The 14,768-nt window shown below is 40.1% G+C and overlaps 1 protein-coding gene across 1 annotated transcript; it reads left to right on the top strand.

Annotated features, from left to right (window-relative positions):
- The first annotated feature begins 9,421 nt into the window (after positions 1–9,421).
- On the top strand, positions 9,422–10,869 carry LOC101533021 (actin-related protein T1-like). The gene has a single exon (XM_004587676.4). The coding sequence runs from the start codon at positions 9,650–9,652 to the stop codon at positions 10,787–10,789; it is 1,140 nt and encodes a 379-aa protein (XP_004587733.2). The 5' UTR covers positions 9,422–9,649; the 3' UTR covers positions 10,790–10,869.
- The last annotated feature ends 3,899 nt before the right edge of the window (positions 10,870–14,768 follow it).

The raw sequence follows: 14,768 nt of genomic DNA, 5'->3' as shown, positions 1-14,768 counted from the left end.
AGAGGCTGTTCTTCATGGACAGAGAAAACTAATAAAGACATTTCATTTTTGAAACTGGAATTTTGACTGAACTCCAAACCACATTCACCCTCACTAAGTTTTAAAGTCTTCTGATTTTCTCTGTGATTATAAACCTGTTGGCTTTCAAGGCAGTTGTGGATATGGGGGAGAGAGGAGTAGGAATATAGCAAACCAAAAGTGCCAGAAGCCTTTTTCACTGAGATTCTGCCAGTTTTTTGAATAATATCCCAGCCAACTTGTGTAAGTTATATACTTGGATGATTGCTGTGACATTTAACTTTGTGACTGGAAAGACTAGGGTCCGTGTTAGACATGCCCTTTCTTTACATGTTAGCCTTGATTCTATCATTTCAGATCAATAATTTTTGTGAAATCTAGCCTTTGAAGAAGTGTTAGAAAATTATTTATATAGAAGAGAAAACTGCGATGAAGCATTTGAACATTTCCTTTTCATGGCACACTATTTGAGTAACATGGCTACATCTTCCATATTATACAAAAATAAATAACATGAGTCAATAATGCATTCTGACACTCTCATGAAATTAGATGGAGATATAGGCATTACATGGTGTGTTTCTTCAGATCGTAATGTATCATATATTAACATGTTACTAGTTTTCATTATTACAGTGAAACAAAATGTCCGTTATTTGAACTTGGACCTTTATCCATCTGAAATGATAACAAGTTAATATTTCATAAACAAGATTTAGAGGCATCAGTAGTATAGCTAAAATGCAGCATACATGTCATAATGTGTTTCTATACATGGGTAGGCTTAAACAAAGGGAATCCTTGTTAGGCCTGTAAAAAAGATATATGCAACCCAGAGTAATAGGAATCTAAATATAATGTTCATCCAGTGAATTTGATTGTGTTTGTTAAGATAAAAAACTAAGTGACACAGATAAGGTGAGAATTCAAATTGAACCCCACACATAAAGCTGAATCCCATGAAGCAAGAGATTCATACACTGAATAAAATTTTTGAAAGTGTCTAGCAGGGATTATTAAACTTGTCCCATATTTTAAGAACAAGATTTTGGGCCTGGCGCGATACCCTAACAGCTAAAGGCCTAGCCTTGAACGTGCCAGGATCCCATATGGGCGCCAGGTCTAATCCCAGCAACTCTGCTTCCCATCCGGCTCCCTGCTTGTGGCCTGGAAAAATAGTCGAGGACGGCCCAAAGCCTTGGAACCCTGCACCCATTTGGGACACCAAGAAGAGCCTTTGGGCTCCTGGGTTTGGGTCAGCATGGCACCGGCCATTGTGGCCACATGGGGAATGAATCATCAGATGGAAGATCTTCCTCTCTGTTTCTCCTCCTCTCTGTATATCTGATTTTATAATAAACATAAATTAACCTTTAAAAAAACACAAGATTTTACGTATGCATATAGCTTATAAAATACAGATCCAAATTTTTACTTCAACGTTACAACTCTGCAGTATCAAGCAGAAGAAAGTTCTTTATATTGAAAGTCATTCTGAACATGGACCACAGTTAATTTCTGCAGACGAACAATTCCTCATTCTATTAAAGTGTCATCACAGAAAACCTTCGATTGTGTAATTTATGAATAAAAAATATTACTCCTCATTGTTCTCGAAGCTGCGAAGTTCAAGATCAAATCTCCAGTATGTTTAGTGTTGAAGGTTTTTCCCTCTGCTCCATAGTTTCTTTGTAACATGCCTTCCCATGGCAGAAGACAGAAGGTTGAAAAGGGCTAAGAGGCCCCATGGAGTCCTTTTATAAGATATTGATCCCATTGTTGAGGGCTCACTTAATAACCTCCAGAAGGCCCCAGATCCTGCTCCTATTGGACTGGGGACTAATTACCAACAAGTAATTTTAGGGAATATAAACATTTAAAACAGAGCATAGCAGTACAAAATATTATTTTATCATATAAAAATTCACTTTAACTTTGAAAACTAAGACTAATTTGTGCTAGCCAGAGTCAGAAGTAAACAAACTCAAGTATTAATGTGCTACACCACTGTGTGTGGCTCCTCGCCCTTGTTTCCATTCTGTCAGGAACTGCTAAGACATGGACACCTGAGCGTTTGATGGCATCACATAAACCTTGGAGAGTTTTGTTGTTGTTTTGCACAATTTTTCTTCTAGATTTTTGTCTGACTGAGGTTTTCTCCAAGAATTATAGCTCAGAATTTTTTTCTTCTCTCATTCACTCTGCTCTTAAGACTTTCCATTGTATTTTTTATTTGTAATAACAAATTATTTATTTCCAATAATTCAGTTTGATTTTTTAAAAAAATATCTGAGAACGATTGCTTCATTTCTTGTGCATCTGCTCTTCGTTGTCTTCGAAATGTTTATGATTTTTAAAAATTTGTTATCCAGAATCTCTTCTGTGTCTTCATTTTCAAATTTCAAGATTGAAATGATTGTATCCACCTTTGAGCATTATGTTGTGTTCCTTGTTCATACTGTTTGTGTAGCTCCTTTGACCCTTGAGCACTGCAATGCACATTAGTGGCTTTTCTCTTCAGGTACATGTTATCTTTGAGCTGTGTTGCTGCGATTTTTTTTAGATTTATTTATTTTTATTGCAAAGTCAGATATATATATAGAGGAGGAGGGACAGAGGGAAAGATCTTCCATCCAATGATTCACTCCCCAAGTGACGGCAATGGCCAGTTCTGCACCAGTCTGAAGCCAGGAGCCAGGAACTTCCTCCAGGTTTCCCACGCGGGTGCAGGGTCCCGAGGCTTTGGGCCATCCTCGACTGCTTTCCCAGGCCACAAACAGGGTGCTGGATGGGAAGTGGTGCTGCTGGGGTTAGACCCGGTTCCCATATGGGACCCAGGTGCGTTCAAGGCTAGGCCTTTAGCCGCTGGGCCACTGCGCCGGTCCCCTGTTGCTGTGATTTTAAAGGTACATCAAATCTTTTAAAGGGATCCAGTAGTGTGGGGATTCAGTAGTGTGCACTTGGTGTGGGCCATGTACTCTGGTCAATCCTCAACTATGGGATGAGAGTACCTAGTAATATTCCAGTTAGGTGTGATGGATCACCTACCTGTCCTCCCTGCGGAGTTAGCATTCACTACTACCAATTTAAACATCACTTTCCACTGGTTGTTTTGAAGTAATTTATAACCCAGGTTATTCCACTGTGGCTGTGACCACTACCCACACTGGTACTTGTGCCATACAAGAAATCTGTGGAGCTCTGTGTGTGCCTTGGGATCAAGCTATCCACTACTTGTAAATGTGAGGTCACAGCTTTCTTGTAATTTGTGTGTGCAGTTTTCCTACAATCCCAAGGTGCACACAGCTCCACACAACTCCACAGAGCTCCACACAGCTGCACCAACCTTGCAGAAGCCAGCTATCTATGAGTTCATAAGTCTTGATTTCTTAGTTTCTAGATTTGCAGACAGACTTCTGTTTCTGTTTAGTGTCCAGTTCCTGACTCATTCTCTGATCTAGACCTTAGATCAGTGGGGAACACGGACCTGTTTTCTTTCTGGAACCTGCAAGAAGCTAAGCCAGTGAATTAGTTGAATCTAGTCTTTGGATGGAACCTATGGGATCCTCATTTGGTCAGTGAAATGAGTTTTTAATACCAGATTACACAAAAGCCCAGCAGAGAGCCAGATGTATACTCCTACCAAGCCTGGAAAATGCACAAATTACTATTTTTCCAGGCACTTTGCTGTCCCAATATGGGGTCTCAGTGGTTGGAGCCAGGCCTCTGACCCAAATGGCGCCCTCTGGCCCATGGATTAATGGATCCACATGTGATAAGGAGGGCTGGGGTTCACATTCTACTCTACTCCATGCTCCTATGTGCAGGAGCATCCCCGCTCTTCCTTGGCTTGTGTAGGAACACAGGATCGGTGGATCCCGTGACTGTGACAGGAATCATCTCATTCTCCTCCCATCATTGCACTTTTCCAACTTTCTCATGGAGTTTTGGAGGAAATCTGGCCAAGTGCTACCTCCTGCTGTTTTTGTGCCCTGAGAAATTGTTTTCACTACCCATCTTTCCATACTGTAACCTGCGATTGCATTTTGTGATTCTCTCCCTTGTTAACCTTTCCCTGACAAAATCAGTGTGTCTTTACCCTATTCTGCCATCTTGGATCCCAAGTCTAGAAACTTTTGTACTGCCTTCCTAATGCATATATTAGCTGTCTCCCATTTACACACATAAACACTCACACACAGAAAAAAACATGCATGTAAGTGGCTATATGGTGTACAGAGGAAGTCCTCAAGAAATGCAGCCAATAAATATTTATTCAAGAAAATGATAGTTAATAAAAGTATGTGATATTTATAGAATTATTATATAGTAATACATATGCATGCATACGTATCGACTTTCTATATATTTGAATACATAGAGATTGAGAAAATGATTTATATAGTTCTTTCAATAATTAAATTTATGATGTAACAAGTTTTTTAGATTTTGTCATATGAACATCATATGTAGGTATTATATCCACTAACATACATACTACTTTTTCTTGAAAACAGGGATATATTACACATAAGTCCAAAATTTATAAGGCAGGCTGTCAGCTAAAGAAATCAAGTGGGATATAACATTTCAGTCTTGAGTCTCTAATACATAAAGCAGTTCAGTAGGCTGGAAAGTCAAGCAAACTTGTTGGAATCATGAAGTAGAATTTCTTCTTAAAGAAAACTCATTTTTTTCTTCTAAAAGCCTTAATCTGATTGGATGGTGTTTATCTACATTACGTTTGGCAGTCTCTCTTTTATGTCAGCTGATTATATCTGTTTATTGCATTCACAAAATACCATCACTTAACATGCTAAACATACACATTAACTAATTCAGTGAGCAACTGCATATATATATATATATATGGTTTGCTCCTACTATAAGTCATTAGGAAAAAAATATAAATTAAATTTTTAAAGAACAAATGAAATTTTGATTACATCAAAATTATTCAATATAGACTAGAAAAATGGAGAAATTTATGAAACTAAAAGCCCTTTCTTTTGAAAGGTTAAGCAAAATAGAGCAGATATTGTTAACTAAATTTATGAAAATAAATGAGAATTATAATATAAAATGGAACAATATTATGTCATTTCATATAACTCAAATAAAATGGAAAAAATGTTAGGGTGACACAAATCACTGAAACTGACTTTAAAATGAATAAATAATATTAATGTATCTGTACCAAGTAAGAGATTTATTTAATAATCGTAAATTATAAATAAAGAAAAGGTTAGGTCCAGATTATTTCACTGCCATGTTCTCTAAAATATGTACTTATTTTTAAACATGCATTTGTTTATTTGAAAGGCACAGTGACAGACAGAAAAAGAAATACCAAGAAAGGCAGAGAAAACAGATCTTATACCTGCTGCCTCATGCCCCAAATGGCTGCAGGACTCAGAGTATTTAGTCCTTGCTTGTGATGCCGACACCTCTTATGTGAACCTCTTGAAGTCCGGGATACTCTACTTCTGACCCAGGTCTCTGCTAATTAACTGGGAAAGCAACAGAATATGACTTCAGTGATTGGGCCTATGCAGCCGAACTGTAGATGGAGGCCTTGGTTCCTTCTGGTTCCAGCCTCGGCTTTACCCAGCCCTGACTATTGTAAACATTTTGGAGGTGAACTAGGAGGTGGAGCACTCTCTCTCTCTATGTCTCTCTGTCTGACTGTAACTGCCATTCAAGTAAATACTTTAAAAAGGAAATCATCCTTATCTCCCACATAGGTGGAAGTGGCACAAGTACTTGGGCCATCTTACAGTGCTTTGTCAGGCATATTAACAGGAAGCTTAATCAGAAGCAGACAATCTTGGGATCAAGCTGTTTTGTGGGTTATATTTAAAAGAAAAATCAAAAAAGCATTGATTGAAAGCTCTTCCAAATAATGAAGGATGAGAATATACCCCCAAATTCATTCTACAAGGCTAGAATTATCCTGATGCTGAAACAAACTGCATATATATATATATATATATATATATGCATATATATATATATATATAGTTTGTGATATATATACATATAGTTTGTGATATATATATAGTATATATGAAAGCTACACCAGTATCACTTATCAATATGAATTTCAAAGTCCTAAACAAAATATATACAAGCCAAATTTACCAAATGTAATGCATATATAATAATATGTATATATGAGATAAATATGTATAAGAAGTGGTATTAATATCAGTTATACAATGTTTATGCATATATGTATGCATTTAGATTTGTATCTGAAGATTATCAGGTATACCAATTCATTAGAATAATTATATTATGTAAACTATTCTCACCAGATAAACTGTTTGAATAAAAGGAAAATCACTCTTTTGTGATGAAAACATTAAAAGGTTAGAAAAGGAAGGGTAAATCTTCAGCTTGAGAATTTTGTATTTGTAAAAATATCATAAGTATCATTACAGTTATTTGTTAAAAAAAAAAAAAACCTAGCGTGCAGTGTCATGGCTCAGTGCCTAAATCCTGACCTTGCATGTGCCAGGATACCATATGGGAGCTGGTTAGTGTCCCAGCTGCTCCTCCTTCCGTCGAGCTCCTTGCTTGGGACCTGGGAAAGCAATAGAGTATGGCCCAAAGCATTGGCATCCTGCACTTGTACGGGAGGGCCAAAGGAAGTTCCTGGCTCTTGACTTCTGATTTTCTCAGCTCCAGTCGTTGTGGACACTTGGGAAGTGAACAAGCAGATGAAAGATCTTTCTTTACCTCCTTTTCTCAGTAAATCTACATTTCCAATAAAAATAAATCAATCTATTAAAAAAATCTCCCTAGTTGTTCCCCATGAACAAGACAAGGATATCTGCTGTAGTTACTTACTCATTCTAACCAGGGGTTTAACCAAAAGAAGAAAGTAGATTCATGCATATTTGATGAGAAGAAGTAAAATACACTTATGGATGAAATGAAAATAGGCCATTGGGCCAAGCCATAACCAGTGACCTAACGTCCATATAGGTCTCCTTTGTGGATGCAGGGGCTCCAGGACTTGGGCCCTAAACACTGATTTTCCAGGCATGTTAGCAAGGAGCTGTGTTACAAGTGGAGCAACAGGGGCTAAAATAGGAACTCATATGGGATTTTGCTGTCATTGACTGGCATCTAACCTGGTGCACCACAACAATGAATCAACAATGAATCAACTATTTTATGGCAACAATGATAGCTATTCAGCCTGAGAAAGACCTGTTTCCTCAGCAAATGATATTGGAATGACTGGGGAGTCACATTCAAAAGAATGAAATTAGAAACTCAACTCACAACTTGTACAAAAAATTACCATAATTCTATTTTAAATCTGATGTATACAAGGAAAACTTGTGAGAAATGTAGGGATAGATATGACTCATGGTCTAAATTTGCAATGAACTCTTAGCTGTAACACAAAAATGTAAGCAAGGAATGATAAAATTTATAAATGGAATTATATCAAAATTAAAAACTTGTGTAACTTTTAGGACACTATGAATATAATAAAAATGACAATACAGAATAGGAGAACATATTTACAAATAATGTATCTGTTGAAGACTAACACCCAGAGTATATGAAGAACATTTATCACTCAATTTTTGGAAGACAGCCTAATTAAAGAGATGCAAGAAACTTCATAGACATTTCTAAAAAGGAAATTTTAAGATATGAAACAATAAGTACTTGAAAATATGCTTGACATGATTTATTATCAGTTATTTAATCCAGTATACCAGATTAAGTCATATGTGCCCTGTGTGGGAGTATGTGGGACATAGTCCTGCTTCCACCCTTGACTTGAGGTTCCTGCTAATGTACATTCTGGGAGGAAGCATGTGGTGGCTCAGTTGCATTGGGTTCCTGGCACTTCTATGTGACACCCAGATGGACTGCAAGCCCAGTTGTCACAGATGCTGCGGAGTGAGCAAGCTGATAGATCTCCTCTCCCTGTATTTTCTTGTCAAACTGCCTTGCAAATAAATAAAACCATGATAAGTAAACACTTTAAAAATCAGAATGTGATAACAATTCTTACATACTGCAATGCATAGAGTCAAAAGAGGGACAATAATGTTGAGGAGCAGGTGAAAAAGTCTCAAACATTAAGGATGGAAATGTAGGGCCCGGCGTGATAGGCTAGTGGTTAAAGTCCTCGCGTTGAATACATTGGGATCCCATATGGGTGCCAGTTCTAATCCCAGCACCCCTGCCTCCAGTCCAACTCCCTGCTTGTAGCCTGGGAAAGCAGCTGAGGATGGCCCAAAGCTTTGAAAACCTGCACTCACATGGGAGACCCGAAAGAAGCTCCTGGCTTCTGGCTTCAGATTGGCTCAACTCCAGCCATTGTAGCCGCTTGGGTAGTGAATCATTGGATGGAAGATCTTTCTGTCTTTCCTCTTCTCTGTATATCTGCCTTCCCAATAAAAATAAATAAATCTTTAAAAAAAAGAATAGAAATGTAAACAGTCATAGCCATTTTCAATAGCAAAGCAGATTTACAGAACCCTGAATTCAAAAGAATTGTCATAAGACGCAGCAGGAAATGCCTTGTAGGGCTATACCTATGAGGAAAAAATGCCCAGGTTCGCACAAACCCATATGCAGTATCACTTTGCATCAGCATAGTTTATAATAATTAAATGGCAAAGGTATAGCAAAGGTCCATCAACTGACTGATACATAAAATGTACTATACCAAAACAGCTTAACCTTGAAGATTTAGAGTGAATGATGCCACACACCAAGAACCACCTGTTATATGATGTCATTTATGTGAAAAAGGGCCAAAAAAGATAAATATCCAGTTACAAAAATATTTTGTGTGGTTCACATGGAATTCTGAAGAGGAGAGTGAAAGATGAAGGGACCTGAGTTTCCTTTTCATGTAGGAAAGTATTATAAATGATGTAGCATTTTCAGGTATCATTGAATATACTAAAAAACATGAAATTTTCCACTTTAATGGGTGGATTATATTATGCCTAGAATTTCTCTCCAAATATTTTGAAAACACACAAAAACAAATATAAAGGAAATGAAAAAAAAAGCTGTTTTGAGAAGATTATGATATTTTACACTCCAGCCTGACTATGTTGGGGTTTAGTTTCTCCTTTCAGCAAAGAGAAATATAACTTTGACATTCCACATAGAGCAGCTCAGTCCAATACAGAAGGCAGTTTCTCTTGGATCAGCCCATGACTTGATTTTGTTCTAAAATTAGGTATCTGCCTTGTGTTTATGCGTTTATTAAATCTATCTATATGTATGATTTGCCCATTATGATAAAAATCTCATAATTTAGGGAACCCTAGTGGCTAAAACCAAGCTCCTCCCCCTTCTGAGGCTTATCCCAGACAACTGTTGCTATGGTGAGATTGTTACATACAGCCAGCCAGCCTATAAATTGCCTGTGCCGACAGTGGGCCACCAGAAAGGAGACAGGATCCATGGGTTAAAGACGGGGTGTTCTGACGGGTTGGGAACTGCCAACCAGCTCCATCTGGGCAAAATCCAGAGAATTTTAGAATCTTGTCATTTTCAAACCTCCAGAGGTAACCATTGACTCATAAGAAGGCCCATCTGGTCTGTCTTTATTTTAGTGAAGTCTGGAAGCGAAGGTAAAGACATGTTTAAGTCAGACTTGCTAGATGTTCCTGCTGTAGTCATTGACAATGGCTCAGGAATCTGTAAAGCAGGGCGGTCTGGAGATATCGCACCCTGTATTGTTCTTAGCTCAGTTATAGGATATCCTAGACATAACATATATTCTAAAAAAAAATACAAAACCAAGTACTCTGTTGGAGATGAAGCTCTGGGGAAGTATCGTTCTCTATATTTACATTTTCCCATAGAACGTGGACAGGTAACAGCATGGGATGACATGGAGAAATTCTGGAGCCATGTTCTTGAGATAGAGCTGGAAACAAAACCTAACGAACAGCCCATACTCCTCAGTGAGCCCTCCTTGAACCCGAGGGAGACTCGAGAACGAATTACAGAGTTAATGTTTGAGAAATTCAATGTTCCAGGTTTCTATCTGGCCAACCATGCAGCAATAGCTCTATATGCGTATGCCTGTGTCACAGGCCTTGTGATTGACAGTGGCGAAGGACTGACTTGCGTGGTCCCCATCTTTGAGGGTTATGCTCTGCCTCATGCAGTCAGCAAGCTCTGTGTTGCAGGCAGAGACATCACTGATCGCCTGACCCGTCTCCTTCTGGCAAACAATTACATCTTACCCTGCATATTCAACAAGGCCGTAGTGGATGACATCAAGGAGAAGACGTGTTGCATCACTTTGGGATCAGATAAAACACTACACAAGAGAGTGGAGGAATACATACCGCCAAGACAATACATACTTCCAGATGGAAATGTCATCTCTGTTGTGGACAGTATGATGAAAGTACCAGAAGTTCTTTTTTCACCTAATAAGATGGGCATTAATACTCCAGGCCTCTCAGAAATGGTCTCCAACAGCATCGCAAAATGTGACACTGACATCCATAAAGACCTGTTTGCAGAAATTGTGCTGTGTGGTGGCAGCACCCTCTTCCGGGGACTGGAGCAACGACTCCTGAAGGAACTGGAACCGTTAGCTTCTGAAGAGAACCACATTAGGATCATCGCTTCTCCTGATAGGTGTTTCTCCGCATGGATCGGCGCCTCTGTTATGACATCTCTGAGCACCTTCAAGCAAATGTGGGTCACTTCTTCAGAATTCAGTGAATTTGGGGCCTCTATAGTTCAGAGAAAGTGCTTTTAAGAAGCATTGAACACGAAGAGCCGCTGGAAGTGCAAGATTGCAGGAGTACCTGTGTTGGGGGGGATTACCAGCATGCCTGCTACTTCAGCAAAATGTTCAATTAAAAGCTTTTGCCATTTAATATTTTGGCGTGTTCTTTTTAGCACGAGAATAATTTCTGATTTATGTCCTGCATGTTTAAGTGATTAAAGGCAACTCCTCTTTTCCTGTGTACCTAGTAGGTTCACTCCTGAGAAAGCTTGGAGTTCTTTGTTGATGCAGTGGCTCTTTTCAACATTTGCAGAGATGATGCCTGAGCACCGTTGCTAAAAGAATAACACAGTATTACCCATTGAATATTTTTTAAAGCAATTTTATTGTTGATGATGTTTACATAGTTGATCAGGGTGGGACGAAACCAAGGTTAGAGGAAAGTTGGTGAGACCATTGTTTCCAATTTTTTTTTTAATTTTTCTTCTTCTTGTTTCTGGGGAAAGGTGGGGAGATAAGTGGCAAAGTCACACCCAGCCTACCAACACCCCAGGTACCGGTGATAGGAATGGCCTTCTGATATCAACCCAGGGTCCCTGATGTGGAGACACTGCAAGGGTTCTGCTCAAGTGGTTTCAATAGGTTTGAAATGCTGTCATCGTGCAGATCCAAGGATGAGGAAATCCTTCCAATGTCCATTGGCTGACATAGTCAACCTTAGAGTCTCCATTAGCCAAGATATTTGCTTTCATTGCTTGGTTGGGGTAGTTGTCCGGTTTGTTTTGGCATCCTTCCTCTGCTATGGTACCAAATGTCCTCTTAAGGCCCTGATTGGCTGCCATATCCTCTGTGTGCTTCTGAGTCTGCCATCCACTGCTCTATTTTTTCCATTGATGAGGCCCAGGGTTTTTTTGGCATTTTTTAATTATTTTTAATTCATTAATTACATTGTATTATGTGACACAGTTTCATAGGTACTTGGGTTCTCCCCACCCCTCCCCAAACCCTCCCACCATGGTGGATTCCTCCACCTTGTTGCATAACCACAGCTCAAGTTCAGTTGAGATTCCCCCATTGCAAGCATATACCAAACATAGAGTCCAGCATCTTATTGTCCAGTCAAGTTCAACGGCTTCTTAGGTATACCCTCTCTGGTCTGAAGACAGAGCCAATCAATTGAATCAATCATCCCAGTCAATTGAAAGCTCCAACATACCATCAGCAAAAATTTACATCATTATGGAATTAATTGACATAGTAATGAGTAACCAATATGTTAAAAGTAAATGCGAGTTCCTAGCCACCTTCTGTGACCACCTCACTTACATTTCAATTTTAGTTTATACACAACATATAACATTCAAAACATAACATGTTATACATAACATCGTGTCATCTTAAATTAAGGCAAACATGTGGTATTTAACTTTTTGGGATTGGCTCATTTCCCTTAGCATTATGGTTTCCAGTTTGGCCCATTTGGCCACAAAGAACTGCATTTTGTTTTTTTTAATAGCTGAGTAGTATTCCATGGAGTAGATGAACCATAGGATGAGGCCCAGTTTTGACACATACAGTCTACTGTCAGACCGCCAATCCTGGACGTGAGCCCTAATGTACTTCCACTGCCCGACCTGTGGAATTCCCAAGACCCTTTGCAACTGCAAACACCAAGCATCCACAAGTGTGCCACTGGGTGGCTAGTGGGCATTTTCTGGTGCCATTGACAAACTAGGCTGCCCAACCCATGCCCTGCTGGACCCCTAACCACCAGCACCCACAATGCAGACAGGTCATAGTACGTGGTCCAGGTAACCTGGGAGCTGCCAAAGCCCTCGCCCCTGAGATTCAAAGACTTGATACTATGCAGGCAGGCCTAAGAACCCAGGCCAGGAGTCCTAGGCTCTGCTGGAATCCTCACCCCAGGCCTAAGGACCTGGGAAAGGCAACCTGGGCCCTGCAGAAGCCCCCATCCACAGGGCTCACAGACCCCCGCCAACCACCACACAGATTGGCCTAAGGACACAGGCCAGCCAACTCAGTCTCCACCAGATCCCAATCCCAGGGGCTCATCGACCCAACACCCACCATATACGTGAACCTAAGGACCCAGGCCAGTTGACATAGGCGCCACAGGAACTCCACCCCCGGGGCTCACGGACCCAGCACCCACTGTGCAATTTGAGCTGAAGAACCCCAGGCCAGGCAATCCAATCCCTGCCGGATTCCCAGTCCCCGAATCTCATAGAACTGGCACTCCCCCACTTACCTTTACTAATGATAATGATAATAATAATAATAATAATAGTAATAGAGAGAGAGAGAGAGAAAGAATAGGCTAGGCAACTGTGGTGGCACACTGCTATGATTAACACAGATTTGGCATTAAGCAGGCCCAGGATGCCCACCAGCTGTTGGCTGCTTTTTTCTCAATAGTGTAACACTCCCCTAATTATGACACAACCTAAGCCGCTGCCCATACTAAATCTTTATTGTAAATTTTGTTAGATATTTATAATAGATGTAGCTTCTAGATATAGAATTACCAGTGATAGTGTACAAATGGTGGGGCGGGGAAGCTAAGAAGAAGCAGGAATTCTTTTCCGTTTTTAGGGCTTATAAACCCTATGGTTGGACTGAATTTTAGTTATCCCAATAGGACTGTGACACTGTTGTTTTGAGATCACACAGGTAAAAGGGTATTGGGCAGAGTTGAACAAAGTATCATCATTTAATTAAGAATTTTTGAGCTAACCCTGCTCCTACTTAGAGCATTAGGGAATTGGTGTACCTACTTGATTCATTGTGGTTTTTTATGTTTATTTTTTCAGTGATGTTTGTGGCATCACATACTTGGGGGCAAAAGTAAACAGTTATTGGTAATAAAGTAATAGTTGAATAAATTATGCATTAGGAACTATTTTTCAATAATTTAGTGTTTTGTTTTTTCCTCAATTATTGACAGAGAAGTAGAAATTACAAGGGCATCTTTTCAACAGATATTCTGGTAAAACAATGATATGAGAATCAAGCTGGTGCAATAGGGTAGGGACATGTTTAAACAGACCAAGAAACGTTAGCCAGTATGAAGCAGACAGGGTACATTCTGGGAAATAGGAGAGGACAAAACAACAGCAGAGGGGTATCTGGAGACTGACAGACACTGGAAAAGAGAGGAGACAACAGTGTGGTGTTGCAGTGACCCCAGCGGCATTCAGCAAGTGGCAATCTGGACTCCATAGGCTGCTGGAACTACACGAGCAACGAAATGGGAAGGGGTGTTCACTGGGAGTTCAAGAGGTGAACCCATACAAAGAATTGCTCATCCTGCTGGTCTGTTTGATTTGACCAGAAGAAACAGAGCAGCAGATCCCAGACAGGCAGTGCCAGAACAGGGTGGATTTCACAGCCCACTCTACCCTCTAGAACCGAATTGGGCACCATTTTCTATAGAGATACAAAGGCTATGGACAGTACTGTGCATGCACTGGGCTGGGAGTGAACTCATTTCTGGCTCAGTGAACTGCAACAATGTAACATCCTACAGGTTCACCCAGAATGGGTCTGAGTAGCCCTCAGACCTGATGGCCAGCAGATCAAGAACTCTAGTAGTGGCACATCAGGCGCCATTTTGTACAGTGCGGAAAAACTTTAAGCCTGCAGGGACAACTGTGAGCTGTGCATGCACTGAGCTGGGAGGGAACTCACTGAGCTCAGTGCATTGCACTGTTCTCACAGGGAAAATAATACTGATTTTGGCATCATATGGGTCAAACTAGGTCTGTGTGGCCCTCACACCTAACACCCAACAGATTCTGGCAAGATCAGCACTAGCAACAATGTAGTTATATAAGACACCGGATGTCTCCCTAATCCCAGGAACTACTGTAACAGGAAGTGGGAGAAAGGTTGTACAGACAACAGTACAGCCTTACAATGGTATCACAGGAGGTGGAAACTGGTGAGCCAGGAACTGGGGCTATGGAGACCATGGTGGAAGTCAAACACA

The sequence above is a fragment of the Ochotona princeps genome, chromosome X (assembly GCF_030435755.1).
Source record: "Ochotona princeps isolate mOchPri1 chromosome X, mOchPri1.hap1, whole genome shotgun sequence".
Taxonomy (NCBI): Eukaryota; Metazoa; Chordata; class Mammalia; order Lagomorpha; family Ochotonidae; genus Ochotona; species Ochotona princeps.
Note: the sequence above shows the minus strand (reverse complement) of the source record. Positions and strands in the feature narration are given on the sequence as shown.

Bases quoted from the DNA above. Each gene is read 5' to 3' on its own strand.
- LOC101533021 (XM_004587676.4), top strand. From the start codon at position 9,650: ATGTTTAAGTCAGACTTGCTAGATGTTCCTGCTGTAGTCATTGACAAT.